The 20,881-nt window shown below is 40.8% G+C and overlaps 1 protein-coding gene across 2 annotated transcripts in view; it reads left to right on the top strand.

The window, feature by feature from the left end:
• fibcd1b (fibrinogen C domain containing 1b) overlaps positions 1-20,881 on the top strand; it is a 112,757-nt gene that overhangs the window by 30,641 nt on the left and 61,235 nt on the right. For both annotated transcript variants that reach the window (XM_008298700.1, XM_008298699.1), the window contains 2 exons: positions 3,450-3,929; positions 12,703-12,862. In XM_008298700.1, the coding sequence (XP_008296922.1) occupies positions 3,450-3,929; positions 12,703-12,862 (640 nt within the window). The remainder of the gene's footprint in view (positions 1-3,449; positions 3,930-12,702; positions 12,863-20,881) is intronic.

Genomic DNA, 20,881 nt, shown 5'->3' with positions numbered 1-20,881 from the left:
CAAATATGGCAAAACATTATGTGTTTACATTTAAGTTGCAACGCCTGTCGTAGTTGTGACAGGAGCAAAGTAGGAAGTGAGGTGATGTTATGGAGTCAAAGGTTGAAGAGATGAGGAGGGAGTCCAGGTGGATGGATGGGTCAACAAACCACTGGATCACATTTTATTTCCCATTTCAGCCAGAAGTGATGTCGTTTTTAAATCCGTCTGTTCTTAAACATGACTGTAACTAAGTATTTATGAGAGTCAAGCAATTAGCCAATTTTTTAAAAATATTTTTAATAGTGTTTATGACTTTTACCGGTTATGAAAACAGTATTTCCAACTATTAATGAATATGAGTTGGGGTTAGAGTGTCATGAGACATGTTGCAAAGGTTCTCCTGCTCAGTCTGAGAGGGCTCTAGATGTGATGATAGTGCAGCACTGCAGGGCTTTGGGTGGTTTCAGAGTTTTAACCTGAGCAGAGAGCTCTTCGTAACAGACTTGGGGTGGGGTCGGATGAAAGTTGCCCATCTCATATCTTACATTGTATGTTTTTGGTGAACCTTTGGCTAAGTCACTTGCAGATGTTCTGGTTTAACCTTTTTTTTTAACATTTCTTTTTATCACTGACCAAGGAGATAATGCTTTCATTGCTGTCTATTTCTTAGTCTGCAAAAATAATGACTCCAAGTTCAATGAAATCTCTTGTTAATGTTTTTTTTAAGCTAATTAAGTGCACAATGTTTCCAAAGACAGGGAGTAGTCATGTTAAAAAACCACAATCTCAATGATGACCAAAATAATTGTGACAGATTTTTGCCATAGTCAAGCAGCCTAGTGTTTATCGTTTTAAATTTAACCACGATGAAAGCACTTAATAGCACCTAAAAAATTATCTTTTCTTAAATCAGGTGGTATCACAGGGTACAAACAAGCATCATATAGAGTTGTTTAGGTTGGAGGATTTGCTCTTTGTCCCCTGTGACTTACCTCAGTTTACTTTCTTTCAGGCTGAATTGGTTGTTTATGATGTACCCTGCACTATCAGAAACTGTTTTTTTTTTTGTATATGAAAAGCTTCATTCCAAAAAATATACTGCTCCTGCATCATATTTTTGAGTGTGTACGTGTCTGTCAGTTTTGTGTGCGTCTCATTGTGGTAACTGGGCCCATCATGTGTCTTATTCCACGTTGAGCAAAGTACGCTCGCACTGAATACTTTGGCACAAGGCCGACGATTTCTCCCACCGATGCCTTGGCGACAGAGCTCGGGGGATCAGTTGTAATGTGACATTGCTACCAGCGTGAGGCCATTCTACACACTTATGTACAGCACAGACACCCTGCTGCAGACACATTCACACACACACACGAGTCCTGCCACACAGTCAAAATCACTGAAATGGACCTGTACTCATTCACATGAAAAACACCAGACGACACGCAAGGAAACATTTCGCAATGCAGTCAGGGTCTACATGTTGACTTACAGCATGGAGACAAAAAACATAAATGTATTATCTGCGGCAATACTCCCCTGGAGCACTTTTCTGTGATGATGCATTTGGGTGAAAAAACATTAGGAAGTGGGAAGGTTTCGACAAAGCAACGCTCCAGTTTTTTGGGGGGTTTTTTCATGTGCAATATGTGCATGTGCCTGGCTGTCTGTTGCTAGTATTTGGCAGAAAGGACTGTGTTCAAATTATGTGCGTGTGCATCAGGCATTTAAACGGCAGTGTGTGTGCTGCATCTAGTGTTGACGTGTGCAGCACTATATATATATATATATATATATATTGTGTATGTGTGTGCTAATGTACATGTGGATGTCATTTGGACAAACAGAGCTGAGGGGCGGCTTTTAGTTTGCAGTGACAGTGCTTGCATACATGTGAGCCGTGTCCAGGAAACTACAGCCACAGTGGAGAACCTAGAAATATATGAATTTAATCAATCAGCTCAACAGATTCTACTAAAAGCCTCTCCAAGAGCAGAAAATAACAAATCATCAAAATATGCGATATGTAATGAAAGTGGTTGTTTGTCTTGTGGGTCAGCTTTTTAAAATCCCAGCTAACATAACGTACACACAAAAAAAGCATCCAGCAGGGACTCATCAAAAGCTGCAGACCTTATATTTATCTGCCCATGTGGGTTGTGAATGAAGTCACCGAGGTATGAATAGGGCTCATGTAAGAAAACCATCCTCAGGTCCCACATGAACCCTTTGGTGTACATTATCCTGGCTTCATGATTGGACCGAGGAGGGCTACAACCGAGGCCTGCGCGAGATACAATCCTCAGACCTCCGATAGGATCCTTTCTGTGTCAACAGACCAACACTTATGTGGGCTAATAATTGGGAACCCATATGGGTCCCACATGGTGTATCCCATGCACACCCCCACATATCTGGGCAGTTACAATTTTTTATGTCCTCTACCCAAAGACTGTGGGCAAACAAAGTTGATAGGAGTACTTCCTTCCACAACACAATTGATTTTCTTCACATTAAAGGAACCATAAACCTCTCGTAAAGCAGACCATTAGCTGTCTATTAGCGTGCTTCACTGTGCTTGTACAGCCAATTTACATATTAATGTGTTTGCTCTCTTCTTCCACATGCAAAGCGAAAACAAACACACACTCGCATACATCAGCCCACATATTCTGATAGAGACCGTTCTCCGGCGTAGAGAGAGAAAAAAAAAGAAAAAAAAAAACAATCAGCAGGAGTTCAATTGCTGAGTCATTTGGAGGAAGATATAGAGGAGCTTGGCACTGTTAATCATGCATAGGTGGGCCATATTGCTCTCTCCTATCCAGCGCTAGTTTACTTGACCTGAGTGGAAAAATGGAGCTGGATCCTAAAGGGCCATGATACACATTTTTATAGTCCGGTACGGTTCTATTTTTTCCTCTGAGATGACTCTATTCTCTGCTTATTCATTTACATGTAATTGTCTGTCGGAGTCTCTGCTTTCTCTTTCTGGCTACCTTTTTTTTTTTTTTATTGTTTTCCTTCCTGTCTCAGGAACGGGAACACAGAACCTCGGGTCACTGACCTTGTGTGTCCCAGACATGTCTCGAGCTCGCATCCTCCTCCACACCACACCGCCACAACTCCGCTGACATGCAGTGTGTTTGGACAGAAATTGTCTCTTCCCGTACTTTTAGAGAAGTTTGATTTTCCAATAAGACCGAGAGTTGAGGGAATCTGCATTCTTTTGCTACATTAATCATTCAAGTCTACACTTTGACAGATGAGAGTGCGGTTATATCATTTACCACTGAGCATTTGAACCGGCATTCAAAATATCCGCAGTGATGGATGAAAGTCATTTCTTTTTGAACAAGGCAGGTGTTTTGATGTAATTGTTGGTGGCATAGAAATTGTGATTCTAATACATATATTTTCTCCTCCTTCCTTCCTTGCTTCCTTCCTCCCTTCTTTCCTTCTCGCAGAGGATGAGCTGCAGCTACCTGCTCTGCACTATCCTGCTCTTCGTGGCTGTGTTGTTGGCCGTCACCGTAACCGGCACCATCCTTTTTATGAATCACTACCAGGCCCCACCCATGTCCGATGGCCTCCCGCACATTTCTACCAATCAGGACGAGGCCAACGCCCTGGTCACCGTGGAGAGAGGCGATGGCTCTCGAATTAACATCTTCATCGACCCCAACTGTCCCGACTACAACAGTAACTTTTTGCGCCTGGAGGGTGTGCAGACCTCACTGCTCCACTCGCTAACCGACCACGACTCTGACCTGAAGTCAGTGAAAGGCCAGGATCGAGCTCTGCTAGTCAGTCTGGCTGAGGAGGTGGCCAAGCTGTCAGCCCACGCGGGCCAATTGAAAATGGACTATGAGTCTCTACGTAGAGGGCAGGGCAGCCTCGGGCAAGACCTCAATACGCTACAGACGGAACAGGGACGCCTCATACAGGTGAGCACACAAGCGCCATTAACGCCACATACATATACATGTGACAAATTAAAGGAAAAAACCTACATCAACTGTCTTCTTAAGGTAATGAGCTACCACATGCTGCCACAACAGCTTCAATGTGCCAAGCCATTGATTTTCCAAGTCTTTGAATTATCCTGGAGGGATGGACGCCATTATTTCAAAAGATATTTCCTAACATTACCGTCCAAAAAAGGGTGTGTAGTTGGGTTTAGATCTGGTGCAACCTTCAGGGTCAAATGTTTAGGATTTTCCTTTAATTTGTCATCCATCTGTACATGTTGGATCTCCCTCAGTCAGAATGGTTGGTAAGGCACAACATTACACAAAAAGCAGGAAATTCCAGCAAAACATGTTTTATTTGTTGGAAATTTACAACAGTGACAACATTTAATTACACAAAATCAGTTAAATGAATTGATGCAGAGTGATGTAATAATCATTATGTCGTTCATCACAGCTGCCGGTAAAGTGTCTGAAAATCGAATGCATAAAACAGTCTGCAGCGGTGGGCATCTCCAATTTTTTGTGTTCCATCTTGGCACATTGCTGCAAATGGTGCTCACTTGGTTAGTAGCTGACAATTTGTAGAAAAATCAGACAACCGAGGATGTTGTTTGTTTGGGTCGTTTTTTTTATAATTGACTCTAATGGTAATCAGCTGCACATTAAGGACAGCTGAAGTGACTCCGCTGTACAGGACTTTCAGCTGAAGTCATGGCTTTAAGTACTGTACAGAGGTGCTGGAGGACTGGATTGTGAAACACATATCAATATGTATCGATTGCGAAGCCACCTTGAGATGTGTGACAGTTCATTGGACTTGAGCGTTTTCTGTTGGTGTCATTTAGTCACTTCCTCTTCCTGACTGCAAAATCAAAACACCATCATTCACTAATCCACTGCCAACTCGACCGTGTCAATTTCTTTTTGCGCTGTTCAGGCCCAGTAACGGCTAAATTAAAGTGCAAATAGAGCTCATGTCTCTCTCGGTGTAGTGTTTGAAGATGAGGTCACGGGGGAAGAAATGCCCTCATGATTGAAGAAACAGAACAACTTGCACATTAATTCAGTAAGATAGCATAATGCATCCCTAGATGTGTCTAGAAGTCAGTCTCCACATTGGCTGAAAACATAATTAGACCCCCTTTAGTTTCGCACTGTCCACATTGATTTATTGACGGTACATTTCCTAAATGTGCGCGGAAAATCTTCACACTACATGCTCTTTTAATTTTGGCCCATCAGGCTCAGTCTCTTTATTCGGCAGTAAATAGATTTCATAGCTGCCAGCCATACGGCACAAACAACTAAAAGCATTTCGCTTTTGCACAGTCCTTTCTTTAAGTGAGACCTCTATAGCTCGTGGTTCAACATTGTTTAGAAATCGCTCGCAAACTCCTCTGAAGGGTCTGCTCCGTCTCCGAGGGCTAAGAAACCCTTGGTGCCCGATAGGTTGTGCAGTAGAAGCAGAAAGTGGTCAATTCCCTGTGCTGGTGTTAACATGTGGTGTAGGTGGCATAGTGCAGTGGGCACTGAGGCTAAGTGGAGATGGTACCAACAGCTCAGATACTCCAGGTGATTGATTTCCCTTTTAGAGGCAAGGCATGTGGTGTGCACATCCGCTGTTTCTGCCTGACACCACGGTGTGACTGTGTGATCTATGAGCCACCTGTGGCCGAGACTTCTGATTTATACGATGACACAAAGCTGACTGTGCCAGCGTTAGTAATGGCTCTGTATGCAGTGCACCCCCCCACCCCCAAAAGAACAGTTTCACCCTGCCACATCGGTCGAAGCCCTTCCACGTTCCCCCTGAGGTGATGTGCAGGAGAATCTGATTGCGGTGGGTTTAGGACCAATCTGTTTTGATTGTTCAAAAAACCGACATATTCATTTTTCACAGCGAGTGCTTGCAGCCTCACATGGAAGGGTACACTAAAGCCTGCAAATTTGCATTCCAATAAATCACCCTGATGGGAAAGACTAGTGGAATATAAGGACATGGCAATACATCTAGCTGATGGTCAGGGTTTTCGAGTGATGGACAAGGTGCGGCATGTTGCTATAAGTCAGGACACTCGCGTAATACTGGCGGTGCTTGTTGTTCGTTCAATTTCCTTTCCTTAATTTGAAATTCAAACATACCAGACCTGATTCAGCATCCTCCACCCAACCATTTCTCTTTTGTTGAAGGCCAGCTTGTCATCAGTTCTTCTGCACGCAACACACATCAACTTAGCGTTCACATCAAAGCATGGGAGCACATTGAGGTACACTGTAGTCATACATGTAAATCCATATGACATTTTTTTAACTGGTTGTTTTTTTTTTGTTGTTGTTTATTATGTGTAGGCTACAAGGCGGCTCAGTGGTTAGCACCGTCGCCTCGCAGCTAGAAGATCCCCAGTTAGGACGCATGGGGACTGCATGTTCTCCCTGTGTAGCTTGGGTTCTCTCCGGGTTCTCCAGATTCGTCCCACAGTCTGAAAACATGTTGAGGTTAATTGGTGATTGTAAATTGTCCGTAGGTGTGAATGTGAGTGTGCTTGGTTGTCTGTCTCTAAGTGTAGCCCTGTGATAGACTGGTGACCTGTCCAGGGTGTCCCCTGCCTTCGCCCTAAGTCAGCTGGGATAAGCTCCAGCCCCCCATGACCCTAGTGAGGATTAAGTGGTATGTAGATGATGGATGGATGGATGTCTCAGTATGTCAGTGTATGTGTCAATGTGTTCTTTCCACCTGTTTCACTTACCTAAATATTAGAGGCCCACAAATAGAGCCCTGAGGGACTCAATCTGCTGAGATTCACAAATGCCATCAGCAGCAATGTAGCTCATGATATCTTGTTAGAACTTTTAGTGGCTGAATATCACATATGATCGACATTTCATATCAAGTTCTGGTTCTAAAGGAATCATCACAAAGTTTAATTTTATTTCTTCTTTTTCATTCCACAAAAAAATTTGGGTTGCTGCAGTTTATAACCAGTGTACTACAGGCACCTACTCTCTATCTACTGCTGTCCGTCATTAGGCCTTAGTCTGAGCTGAATGTTTGGATGTCTTCCTGTCTCCTAGCACATTTGCCCTGTCAGTACATCATCATTACTTGTTAATCATTTTGAAAGGAAGATTGTACTGTTGTATTAACTGTCTGCCCCTTAAAGAATCAAGAATCATTTAAAACCAGAATTGTTAATAAGAATCAAATTCTTAGAATACTAACAACACCCAACTCTAAAGCTATTCCTCATGTCCTGATATGTTTATTTAAAGTTGACCATTAAGCACCTTCATTAGTACAATCTTGATACCACGATGTTGTCATAATCCACACTAAATATTGTCAGAAGAACATTAAGACAACATAAAAGCAACTTTCTAAAAAACGTCCAATGAAGATATGCACATACAAAACCATCCAACCAAACCGTTTCTCTGTAGTTTTAGCATGTAGAGTCTCATTCATCAAAAACGTTCAAACATTACCAGCCTGTTACCGCCATGAAAACCAGGAACTCGCTTACATTCGCCTTGCCTCGGTTACATAATATAGTTGTCTGTAAAAGTCAGAAAAATAAAGCTTGTGATGTTTGCTTTACTGTTGACAGTCAAAGAACTGAGTCTTTATATTTACTAAAAGAACTACAAGTTCGGGATCACAGTTTATGTAAATTCAAGCGAAGTTTTCAACGCCAAAAAATCTAAATTATCCAAGTCCCAAAGTACTAGCAGTCAAACACCGTCGCTCGACTGCTGTGTGAATCTTTAGATCTTAAGAAGTGTTTTTTTTTGTTACAGTCAGCGGAGCACAGGTTGCCGTCTCCATCAATCCTCCTCGGCAGGAACTTCAAACTTGTCAGTGGTCTGAATTACATTAAGAAGTTGTCAATGTATTTTTTAAGCTCTGACCAGCAGTGGCGAGCCCTGTGCATAGGCAATCATGACCTCCACTCAGGCAAACCTCAGCCATTAAATAAGGCTGGAAGGGCTGGACCCTCCCATAGCACAAGTCCAACTCACAAAATACGAGTTCACATATATTACTGTCTTGATGTTCATTTTTGCACAACGCCTGACTGCATAAAGACCGCCAGGACGTACAGACTGCAAGGAAGAGCATAACTTACTGATTTCCTTGAACCGGGGGTCACAGTTTTTGTGTGAATTATTTGCCTGCGGAATATTAATGTTTTGGACAAGTGACACCCACAACCTCTGCTAAGGATGTAGGAGCAAACTGCTGCTACTGTAGAATAAAAAAAATAACATACTGCCTGGAGATGTTCATTTTATTCCACGCAGGTCCTTTCAGTATACTCTAAATTTGTTGCAGTGCTTCAGCCTGAGATGTAATAGAAACTTCAATACAACAGAAAGAGAGATTAGTGATTAAAGTCGCATAATGAAGGAAACCTCATTCAGTTAAGATGTTTAAAGAAACAGCTCACAGGTCAAAGGAATAAAAGATATGAGCATTTTTAGAGGTCCAAGTTACTCTTATGGAAATTTAAATATACTGTAGTGAATTATTTTTTAGCCAAAAGGTATAAAAATATGCAAAATACATTATCTAATTATAGCAAAAATAGAATAAGCTATTTCTAACATAATTAACATATTGTAAAGATTGCTAATAATTCGGTGCAACATAAATTTGAATTAGACTGAATTGATGTCTATCATTTAGATATAATATTATCCTGTAAATATTCCAAAATTTGTAATATTAATGATACAATTTTATGCATATTTGTTACAAATTTGAGACCGAAAAGGACTGTACCACTGACGAACATGTGAAGGACTGTCGGTCACTATAGCGGAGGAACATTAACGAACCACTTTAGTTTATTAATAACGATTTAATTGCACAGCTGGACCCGTCCCTACACTAAACTACACATGGACCGAATCAAAAGCCTGTTCAAAGATCAGAGGCTCTCTGTGTGATATGAATCAGATTTGCAATGAAAACATTCCCTTTATGTATGAAGGTTCTGCCCATCATCAGGGTAATCTTTTATTCATTGTTTCTTTGCTTCGGAGGCCTCTCGCATGTCTCGGAGTTCTGACTGTTTAATCAAATGGATGCAATACGCGAGGCAGAGGTCGACCGAACATTTGTGTGCCGCTTTATTACAGTAATTTGAGTGAAGCACCTATTGATAGTCGATTTAAGCGCAGCTGAATTGCTGTTACTAAGCCCAAGTATTTGAATGGAAAAATCGGTGAACCTTGCGTAATCCAAAATACTATCTGTAATGTTACCTGAAAGTTTTGGCGTAGAGCATGAAAACAGCAGACTGCAGCAATTTGCACGTATGTAATAACGGTAACATTTGGAGAAACAAACATTTCGACAGCACGTCATTAGGAGAGAGTCAGACTCACTCATGATGAATTCTGTGTACAGATACCTGTCTTTTGATGTGCTTCCTTTTTAAGGTTGAAATGCTCTGAGATACCGTTTGCATACTTCGCTTTGATGATGCAACTCCAACCTAAAATATCTGCATACACAACTTTGTCTTATGTGTGTGTGTGCGTGTGTGTGTGTGTGTGTGTGTGTGTGTGATTCTCTTTTTTCCACAAGTTTCTGCAGACCTGTTGCTGAACTTAAAGTTGCCTTTAACACTTTACATTTTACTGTCAGTGTCCAGATTCTCAGGTGTTTATAAGGCTTGAAAAAGAATTCAAAAAATAAAGAGAAATTAATTAATAATCAATGAATTCACTGATTGTTACCAATAGAAAGCCTGAGTGGAGTAAAGCCAAGAACCGCATAAATAAGCACATCCACAAAGCTTTATTTAGCAGTCCTCTCAAAGCTCTGGATAGTCGGGGTCCAGCAAAGGTATTCACGTCTCTCATTACACTTCAGGTTTTATTGGTTATTTGGATTCATGACTGAAGTAATGGAATAGTACAAATATGCTTGAGGGTTTAAATTATTTTTGACTTGCGAGGGCCACCCCAGAGAAGAGGACAAAGAGGGTGTCTTTTTTTTTATTTATTTATTTTTTGATTCGCACTTCTGAGCTCTAGTTCGCTGGACAGCCGCTGTTTGTGAAATGAAGACGTCGCATTAAGCAGATGGTGACTGAATTTTTATTCTTGCCTCCGACAGCCTCCTCTCTGTTTTGTGACTTTACACCCACGGGGAACTTGTCTCCGCCCCATTAAACATCTGATTCAGGCCAACAAAAAGCACACCCAAATAATTAAATCATGTGTAATACGGTTAAGTTTGCAGCTAAGACGGAAAACTTCAAAACACCCAGGATTTAACGTATAAAAATTAGTCATGTTTGAAAGGGGACATTTTGACTCCTGCTCCTTTCATGAGTTCTGCCACAGATGTGCGAAGAAACATCCGAATTTGCCTGCATTTAAACCTTGACTCACGGGAAAGGAGGCTACTTGTTTTAAGTGCTGGGGTGTAACTGATTTTGTAAGCCAATACAAAGGCTTCCTAATGAGAGCTAATTACATCATGATCCTAATTGATGTGTCAGTCAAGGCTTAGCAGTAAGCTCCGCTTTTGTCTCTCCCTTTGAAAACACACACAAACAATCTAGAGAGTGTATACTTGATAAATCACAGCAGAAATTATGTTCAATTTGTGCACAAGAAAATATACCGCACTTGGATGAAAACTCATATTTTCCATCATGTTCCAACCTGCGCCCAAAAACCATCTCATTCGTATGCACACATGCATGCCGTTTTCTTTGCACTTGCACAGGGGCCTGGACGTAAACGTGTCTTGTTGTTTGTGTGGGTTAAACTCCCAGTGCCAGTGTAATATTATTTCAGTGCAGCTTGCTGTGCCTCAGGGGTGAGTTGCATAGTTATTGAGGCCAGGGAATGGCCACTGGGGTTTCTGTCTAATGCAGTTTTAACACCTGAATCTAGCTGCACAGGCATACCTTTGGTAGAAAACTCACCACTCCTTATATATGACTTTGAACACTGCAGGTCTTCTTGTGGTGTGTGTGTGTATGTTTGAGCGTGCATGTGTGTCTCTGGATGAGCAAAGGAAGACGAAAGAAAAGGAGCTAGAGAAAGGTTGTGCGTCTGCCTTGACTATAAGGAGCAGCCAGAATATTTCTCAAACAGTCTAGCATGTCGGTGTGTACGAACGGGGCCCCAACACCTGCCTGTGCATAGGCGTCGGCCAACTAGGACAGTATGCGAAAACGACCTTTCTGCAATGAACAGCGCATAAAGGGCTGCAGGATAAGAAGTTACCACGGCAGATCAGAGAGGTTACCGTGCTCTCTGCTAGTCCTGGAACACATTCATCAACAGCCTCCCCACAGGGCTCTTTGTGTTTCACAGAATGCATTGTGGACCGGGGTACCATGTGGTTACTGCACCTGTACGTTTGCAAAGCTCCCTAAAGGACTATGTTGTAGCAATGCTAACATACTGCACATTTAACCCATTTACTGCAAATTTAGCATGATTTACATAAGTGCCATTTTCTAAATGATGTTTTAGATTTGCTTTTTTACCTCAGAGACAGCCTTTGGTTTCCATTTTCATTATGCAAATCTTTCCCCCCAACTTTTTTCTTTTCAGTCACACTATCGTGACATGGTTATGAAGCTGATTCTACTGTCCTTGCTCGTGTATTCAAGGATACTCAGGCATCTGAGTATGTTGCTAGAAAGCACTGGATCCACAGCTTTTACTACCCGACTCAAACCCAGAAAACATATTAAGCTAACATGAACTCTGTAAAATACATCAAGTGAAGTCTTACATCATGGAGATTTGGCTGCATATTGTGAACTGTCAGATGTTGAGTATTCCTATGCGCTTGGAAATTTTCAAAGTTCCTCTGTGTAACTTTGATGTAGCGTCGACTAGTTCAAAGGTAACACGGTCTTGTTTAGTTCTGCTTTATGTAGCCATATTGGCTGTATGTACAGCTAAGGATGTGTTGAAAATACAATGCCCAGAATTCTGTTTGATACTTTTTGATGATGAAAATGTCTTTTTCTTTTGTGCTGATACAAATGTGTTTACTGTTCAGAAAGTGTGGGACCACTATTTCAAATTACATCATTTGGCTGAGGTGGTACAGCGGGTTGTCCTCCAATCACAAGGTTGGCGGTTCGATCCTTCGCCCCTCCACAGTTGAAGTGAACCTGAAGTTGTTCCCAATGGCAGGCAGCACCTTGCATGGCAGCTCTGTCGCCATTGGTGTATGAATGTGTGTGTGAATGGGTGAATGAGAAACACATTGTGAAGTGCTTTGGATAAAATATGTGACCATTTACCATTTTATAATTTCATTGCATGATGTATGAATAATTTACACGCAATGTGCGCCTGCATTAGCTCTTTACTTCCAAATATTGTCCACATTTTGAATGCAGTTCAGGAACCACTGACAATGGATACGACCATAAAGAGCAGTGACAGCTTCCTTTGCACCACCAACATGGAAACATCTATTATTTTTACCAGAATGAATTCCAGCTCTTTGGAAAGTAAAGAAAGGGTTGGATGGCAGTTTTACTCTGCACATTTAAAATGCAATGGTGATGATACTGTGATATAAAAAGAAAACACTGACTGTCTGGAGTTAATGAAAAACCTTCGGCACACTTAAGGAAATGGTCTGAAGTACTGCAATTTGTAGTTAAGCAACCCAAGAAACAAAATGGCCGATATTGTGTGATTACATTGTTAATAACCGTAAATGTGTGTGTTCCTCTCTCCCCTGTGTGTGTTGCAGCTGCTGTCAGACAGCCAGATCAACATGGTGAAGGTAGTGAACTCAGTTAGCGATGCTCTTAATGCCATGCAGAAGGAGAACGTGGGCCTGAAGGCGCGCGTCAAGGCCGACTTACAAAGGGCACCAGTCAGAGGGGCTCGCTTCAAGGGCTGCTCCAACGGTAAGCAATACGAGACATGTTTTAACTATGTGTACCTGTCTGGCAGGATCGGAGTCTTTCTTTGTAGATCTCTTTTTCTATGTAATTTATACATCATCGACTACCTATTTGTTTCGCCTTTTGCCTCTTTATTCTGCCCCATGTCATAAAAATCCTTCTGTTATCCCACATGTGCTATTCTGTAAAAATTCTATCCCAGTGTGGTCCGCCTGTCAACCATCTATTCATTCAATCCGGCCTCGCCTGGCCCATATCAGTATGTTTCTCTTGGCTACATCTCATCCACATTATCCAGTGGCCTTGGTAGAGATGTGGAATTTTTTACTGTACATGAGAGATGACTTGCATGTCCACTGGGCTGTGTGCTGCTGAGAGGCAGAGAAGGGCCCGAGGCATCATCCCATTGGAAGGCTTTTAACCAGGCATAGTATACCCGATGGCATTCCCCTGCTGGATTTGACTTGCATAGGTAGCCAAGGAGCACAGAGCGAAGCCTGCTCGTGTAGAGCATACAATAACAGAGTAAGAAAGGGGTGGTTTCTGTGTTCGAGGCTTGACTCGAGAATATGGTAGATGTTTCATAAATCTGAAGGCGCAGGCGTGTTCTACGAATGTGACATGATGTATAGGAGTAGAGCGATAGCAAAGGTGCATTTCCAAGCTTGTAGTTGTATTTCTGCTCTGGAGAACTGAAGATCTTGACAGTACCTGACAAATCTGATATTTTATGAATAGCTTCGGTCTGGGGCATCATCAGCCTAATTGATGCAGTTGAGTGATTATCTGGCACACCTGCTCAGCTGTTGCCAAAGATGGTTTCAAAGTTAAACTGAAATTTACAATCTGGCTCTATCTCCTGTTCTCAGTCATTTTAAATTTAGATGTGTCTAATGCTCCAACTCTATATAATACAATTATTATATTATAAGACTTAACAGCAATGCACACTGTCTTCTAAAGTCTGCTTAAAGGTGGGACCAGCCAAACCTTTATGAAGCACCCCTCTGTTTTATTTTATTTTTCAGTTTAAATTTTAATAAATGCTTCTATAGGGACTGAACACATCTCATTAAGTTTAATACATTATGTATATGTATATATATATATATAGTTGAAACCAGAAGTTTACAACCACTGTATAGGAGAGACAACAGTTTAAAGGCAATGCTACCAAATACCAAGGAAATGTATGGAAACTTCTGACTTTATAGAAAGTAATAAAAAAAAATCTCTAAAAAAAAACAGTAAAATTCTCTCTCATTGTTCTGGCATTTAGCAAATAGAAATAACTTTGGTAATCCTAACTGACCTAAAATAGGAAAAGTTTAGTTTGATTTAAAGAATATCTCCAAGCTCACAGTTGACAATAACCCTCTAAACCCCCAAGCAATTTTTATGTTTTCTAGCAGTTTTCCCTCCTGTCACTTTTTCATTCACTGTTGGCTAAATCTTTTTCTGCAATATAAAATCCTGCTCCTCTATGGAAACAGCAGAACCATGGCGAGACGTTCAACATTAGTAGAAGTAAGCGATTTTACAAAACTAAGAAAGCAACCTGGTATCAGTATGTGCACTTTGCATCCAAAACTATTAACATTTTCAAGTCCTCACAGGCGTTGCAATACTGGGAAAAAAATAAATTAAAATGCCGAGTCACTGATGGCTGCTCAGTTGTCCTGAAGAGTTTTTTATTTTTATTTTTTACAAATTATTGTAAATCTAAGCTATTTGTTTTTTGTTGAAGTTCTGAATAAGGCATGGAGGAGGTCATCTTCAATTCAATATCACAATTTTCACCTTATCATCTTCTCAACAGAACTCCTCGTCACACATGATTGTCAGAAGATTACAAATCAGTGAATTCTTTGTGTTTTTACAGTTTCTTTTAAATGTCTTTGGAAGCGGTCAGTGGGGGGTTTGGTGCTTCAGAGGGTTTAGGAGTCACATGATGTGCAGAAGACATCTTGGACTACTTTGGCTGAGGAGCTGTCCGCGGTGCTGAAAAGCAGCGGCCCAGTCATTTGTTCCACGCAGTTTGTGCCTCGTGACACCTTTGGGAATACTCTTGCCTTAACCAGATTTTCTGAAGCAATCAGTAAACAGTCACTTGAAACAAAGCAGAATTTCAAGTAGTGATAAATTATAAACCAGTTCACATAGAAATTAGCCCTGAGATCTTAACTGAATTATTATCTCACAGCAGGTATTATAGCTCAGATGTGTAATAATTTCTCCGAGCTTTATTTTAATTTATCGTCTCCTGGCTCCATATTAATGATAACGGGGACAGAAACAATATTGTTCCCCATTGCTAAGGAAATCATTAGTCAATTTATGAGCTTCAGAGAATGTAGGGCTGAATGTAAAGCACATACTTATCTGGAAAACTCTAATCCTACGACTTAAGTTTTGCTTGGTATTAGACCGGACATGTGTCTGTGCGACTGTATTTGCGTCTGTCCACAGTAAGGGATAACTGTGTCTGATCTCTGTGTCTTTTCTAATTCCATTTCTGTCCAACACAGTTAAGTCAGCAGCCAGTACAAGGTTGTCGGGATGATTACATCATCCCCGTTGTTAGCTGCTGAAGTAGGGCTCATCGGCTGCCCCTGTTCTCATTATTTCACACAGAGCCTGATAGAAACAGGTGTTGGGGCCACTCACATGTCTGTCAAGGATTACAGCTCATTATTAGTATTTTCCTCCATGAGCGATCCTCTTGTTTGCAAGAACTTTATCTGTGAAGGAAGTCTCGTGTGTTTACTAAAATGAACAGAAGCGGTTTTACTTTTAAAGTTTGAAACTGAATAAGAATATACATAAATTATTGAGATTAAAAAAAAAAGAACAAAATGTGTTTTGGGGGGATATGGGATTACTGCAAAATGCAGGCTTTTTTTCATTAGTCACCATATGAGGAAAACACACTGGACTGATTTGCTCCATGGATTTAATTCAGTATTTATGTATTTATTTTTGTTACAATGAGAGAACACAGCAGAATAAATGTGTTCTTGTTTGCCTTATCTATCATTTAACGTGAGCGTCCCTCGTCTTAACTCACCCGGCATGTCATTATAATGTCATTGGCTATAAACAGTCAGGGGAGTAAACACTACCAGCCTAATCATAAAGCAAAAAAACCCCCAAAACAACGTGTTCCGATTTCCCCTTTGTGGTTCAATTTGTGGCTTTTGCTTTTTACACAAGAGCCAGGACATAGATAATTAAAATAAATCTTTAGGAGACTGGTTCCCAATTAGACTATAATAACTATTTTGCAATTAGAATGGAGTTGAGACCTCAGGGAACGTTTCTCTGTAATTTCATTTAAAATTTATTGCCACTTGAAATTCTGGTATGTTTCATGTAAATAGCCACACGATGCCTCGCAGTGACCCACTTTGAACGTTAATATCCTACAGCCATTTAAATGTCAGGAGCAAAACTGTTCGGCATTCAGACTAGTTGATCAGCCGGCTCTGGGGTTCAGCGCCACGGACTGAGCTTCACGTGGCCTCTGCTCGGCTGCACTGGTTCGCTTCCAAGCACCTTTACACATGAGGTGTTTATGCTGCTTTCCACATGAATACATTTTTGGTATCTGTGCCTATTTGGTAATTTTCTGGCACCGACCCGCACAACCTAAAAAACTAAAAAACTTTAATTTACACTGAGTGCACCTTATTTCAATTTGCAGCACATCTTTTTTTCATTTACGTCCATGTAGAATTTTATGATGATTGAATATGTTTCCACAATATCGTCCGTGGGGGTAATCTGGCGAGCCGGAGTGCCAAAGAAACGTCAATACTGATATTTTTGTTGATTACTGAGCAGCCTGCGTCCACTTCCAGAACGCTGGATGTTTTCCTCGCAATTTATTAAACGCCCGTAGTCGTCTCTCGGCGGCAGGAATGATATGTGTGTTTTGGAGTGGCCGCTTGCAATTTGCGAGGATGGCACAGCGGCAACTCGATTAATTATTTAAATCTCCCAATGATTGGTCAGGATCTAAAGCTAAATGGCGTTCAGTGTTTTTCCAAATGTCACTTTACAAAACTATTTCACACGGGCTCCCGAGTTTAATGGAAAAGTCATCCGGAGTAATGCAGCAGTTCTGTTCCACATTAAATCTCTGCAAACATTTTTAGTCAAAGGCAAAAGTCCAAACTCAAGAGGGTTTTTTTTTTTTCTGTCCATTATGTCCAGAGGATTAGCATTGTGACTTTAACCTTTTGTCACGTGGTTACAGATTGACTGTAGAACTGATTTATATTGAGCTGCTTCGTGTCGAGACCTGTCGTCGCCAAAACTGCAGAATACGACACCCAACAAGCCGGTTTAGTATTAGTTAGATATCCTGTGTACATGTGTACCTGAAGTCCTTGAAATGTGCTTTTATGCAGGTTTTCTCTCCTTTAGCTCTTCAGAACTACTGTCAGGACAAGCAAAGCAGCAAACGGCAAGTCTGTGTGAAGTGCTGCCTTGACATTTTCACAAAAGACTTAACAAAGGTGCTTATGCTGAGCTAGAAAACAGCTGGAAAACGTTGTGCTGATTACAAGTCATTGCAAATGACAGACAACATGTTTATGTTCTCTAGCTTTCCATTATGCAGGATGGTCCTTGTTTGTGTTATTGCTGCATCCATGTGCTGGTGAGCTTGTGTTTGACTACCTGTTCAAATATGACACGTCTTAGCGTTCTTAAGGTGGAGGTGAAGGTGCTACATGTACGAACACATTCATTTCTCATCATTTTATTCTGTTATAGTACATCTGACATCAGTTCACTGCAGATGCTATCTAATACTGATCAGATGGAGACACAAATTTAAAAAAACAAAACAAACTGTATGCAGCGTATTTAGTTTTTTCTTCGTGTGTGTATAGCTATGGGCATATATGTTTGAGCAGGAATGCTTACATGCTGTCTTTGGGCACACCCATGAATATCTTTGACTGGCTGTCTGTCCCACTGTGCCTGTGAATATTTGAAGAATTCATCTCTTTACTGTTTGCTTTGGATTCCCAAAAGAACATATTAGATTTTCAAAGTTATATGAATCCAAACCTGACAGCAGTGAAGCTCTCCTCCGCTCCGACTGCAGCAGGGTTTCTGAGTTGAATGACGCCACTATAGGAGGCCTACTTTCTCAGTTCGTGGACTGCTCGACTTTGCTCTAAGTTGCACCATTGCTCTCTCGCGTTACAAGCTAAAGTTCAATTCCCTCGCTGGCAGTAAGCGCGCAAGTGCAAGCACCAGCTTGACATATGGTAGTTTTCTTTGTTATTATTATTATTATTGCCGTCAGATAAATTATTCAGTTTTACCAGTAATACGCTTTCATAGAAAAGAAAGAAAATCAGAGCTTCAATAAAAGTTGAATAAAAGATGCTGGACGCAGTTCCTGGTTGGAAACAATACAATAAACATTGGCACACTTTTGAGTCAGTCTCACATCCTTTTTGCCATAAATGCTCAATAATACACCGAATCCTTGGCTGAGAATAGTCTCCAACAAATGTGCTGAATTGGAAAGGTATTACTCCTGTGTGAGTCACATTTGCAAAAAAAAAAAAAAAAAGTACTGCGCTCAGCTGTTTTGGGAAGTTATTCGCCCTATTTATAAAACAGATTTCAGTAGAAACGAGAGAGTTCACGATGTCAGAAAGGAGAGACACATTGTAGAATCATACAGACTATCACCAGAGTTATCCTTTACCTGCTCTAGTATTTCAGGCAACCTCAGAGTGAAAAAAGTGCCAAGATTATAAAAGAACATTCAGTGATTTTTTCTTTTTTTTTTTTCCCGGCTCTCTGAACACTCAGCAAGGCTCTTCAGTAATAAAACTGAGCTCTGATATGAATAGAGTTGTTTGCGAAATGATGTACACCCTTGGATTTATTACATACTGAGCGAGAAGGCATAAATCCAGTTCATTTAAATAGACATTAAGGAGTATATACATTGCTGCTGTTTATTTCATGAACCTACAGATTTTTAAAAAATCATTGTGCTGCTTTCTGATGTCAGCCCAGGCTTTGAAAAACTGCCTTCTTATGCTACTAAATGGCGTTCTCTTACATTTTGAGGGATTGTGACGTGTGACAAATATGTTTCAAATCAACTCCTCATTGAAGGAAGGACTCACAGGAAGTGATGGAGAAGCTTCAAATATGTCGCATTTTAACACAAAGCTCAATATTTTCCTAAAATTGAACCACACAGGGAGTGAAACAAAACCTAAGAACAGTAGTCCCATGTGGTAGTCCCACCCGGTCTCCAGGGTCAGAGTCCTGTTGCTACCCCATGTGGACTTCCCTTCCAACCTGTTGGTAAAAATCACTAGCCACAGATTCCAGTACTGATCTGAAAAGGAAGCTAATTTGTACCCACAAAGTACTCAAATGCTTCCTCCATCTTGTAGTTTCTTCTGCCTGAAATGTTATTAAGAAATGGCAAAGGCAAATTCTTGGAAGAAAACTTTCAAATAAAAGTGGACATCCAGAAAGGCAAAGATAAAAACTCCCACACGAGCCCAGACTGATGCAGGAGAAGCGGTGCACTATTCCACTATGCGGTGTTGATGCACTAACAAGGTCTCATCAAAAGAAACCCAAACCTGCAACGTCATCACAGGCTTCTAAAGTATGCAAAGCAACATCTGGAGCACCTTGAAGTGCCGTGGATGTATGGAGATAAAAAATGAAGCCACAATCACCAACAAGAGAAAAGGAAAAAAAAGAGCAGCATTTGATGGAAAACACATCTTCCCAGCTGTTAAGGATGGGGGTGGAGATGTTTTGCTTTGGGGGCTGTGTAGCAGCCGGTGATACAGGAAACCGGATAGAGGGAAGAATGGATTCCACTAAATATCAGCAAATGGATGCAAATGTCATGCAGTTAGTCAAGAAATTGAAATGGAAAAGAGGCTTACTACTACAACAGGACAAAGATCCAAAGCGTACCTCAAAATCCATGATCAGCTACTTCAAGAAATGTAAGCTGAAGCTTTTGGAACAGCCTTGACAGTCGCCCGTACACAGCATCCTTGAATATCTGTGGGTAGGTCTCTTATGTGCTGCGTGTGTTTGCCTAAGCGATCTGCAAGGACGAGTGGGTGGAAATCCCATAATCAAGAATGGGAAGACTCTAATATGATGGCAAAATGTGTTTGCAAATACCTGTCTAGTATACTTTTCCAGTACGACTACTAAGTACTGACTTAGTAGGTTGCCTAAACAAGCTACAAATATTGTTTATTGTATGTCTTTTTCATTTAGTTTTCGTCTTTACGGAATAAAACATAATAATACGTCAGCATCTCGCGAAAGGCTCAGTTTTGATATCTGTGCTACGAGGTGAAGAGGAAGGTGGAAGAGCAAGAAGGACAAAACATTACACTGGCAGAAGTGAGCTGAAAAAAAGGGAAGCTGTTTATTTGCAGCCTCTAAAAGAAAAAAGAAGAAACAAACAAAGGAGCAAAAAAACCTTGGAGGAAAAACTTACAAAACAAATACGCTTATATGTTAAATGGTTAAGTGCAGTGCTGAGTTATGCTGCCTGCAGAGCAGACCGTTCCTCATTCTCGCTGCTCATTTTTATATTCATGTATATGCATATACAACAAATTTTCTTAGAATCTTTTCCAAACGATGCCTAAATTCATAGGTCAACAGTCAGTCATCAGTACTGAACATTTGAAATGAACATTTGTGCCTGTTTGGAGTTCTTTTCATGAATAACACAAGGTGGCTTACAGACTCAAACTCAGGCTTTTAGAACTTAATGTCTTTTTAATGTATTTTTTTTCTTTTAATCAAACAAACAAACTTCACTCTAAAATGAGGAAACACAAAACTGCAGTTTCTTGGATGGCCGCTTGAGACTGGCTCCAAAAGCAAATCCATCCCCATAGACCCTCATGCTAAACTAGCTAACTTCACAGTAGAAAGTGTGGTACAAAAACGATTTTGATTCTTGTCATTGATTTCTCTTTTCATGCCAACTGT

This window comes from Stegastes partitus, unplaced genomic scaffold (genome assembly GCF_000690725.1).
Source record: "Stegastes partitus isolate 25-593 unplaced genomic scaffold, Stegastes_partitus-1.0.2 Scaffold1340, whole genome shotgun sequence".
NCBI classification, from domain to species: Eukaryota; Metazoa; Chordata; class Actinopteri; family Pomacentridae; genus Stegastes; species Stegastes partitus.
Note: the sequence above shows the minus strand (reverse complement) of the source record. Positions and strands in the feature narration are given on the sequence as shown.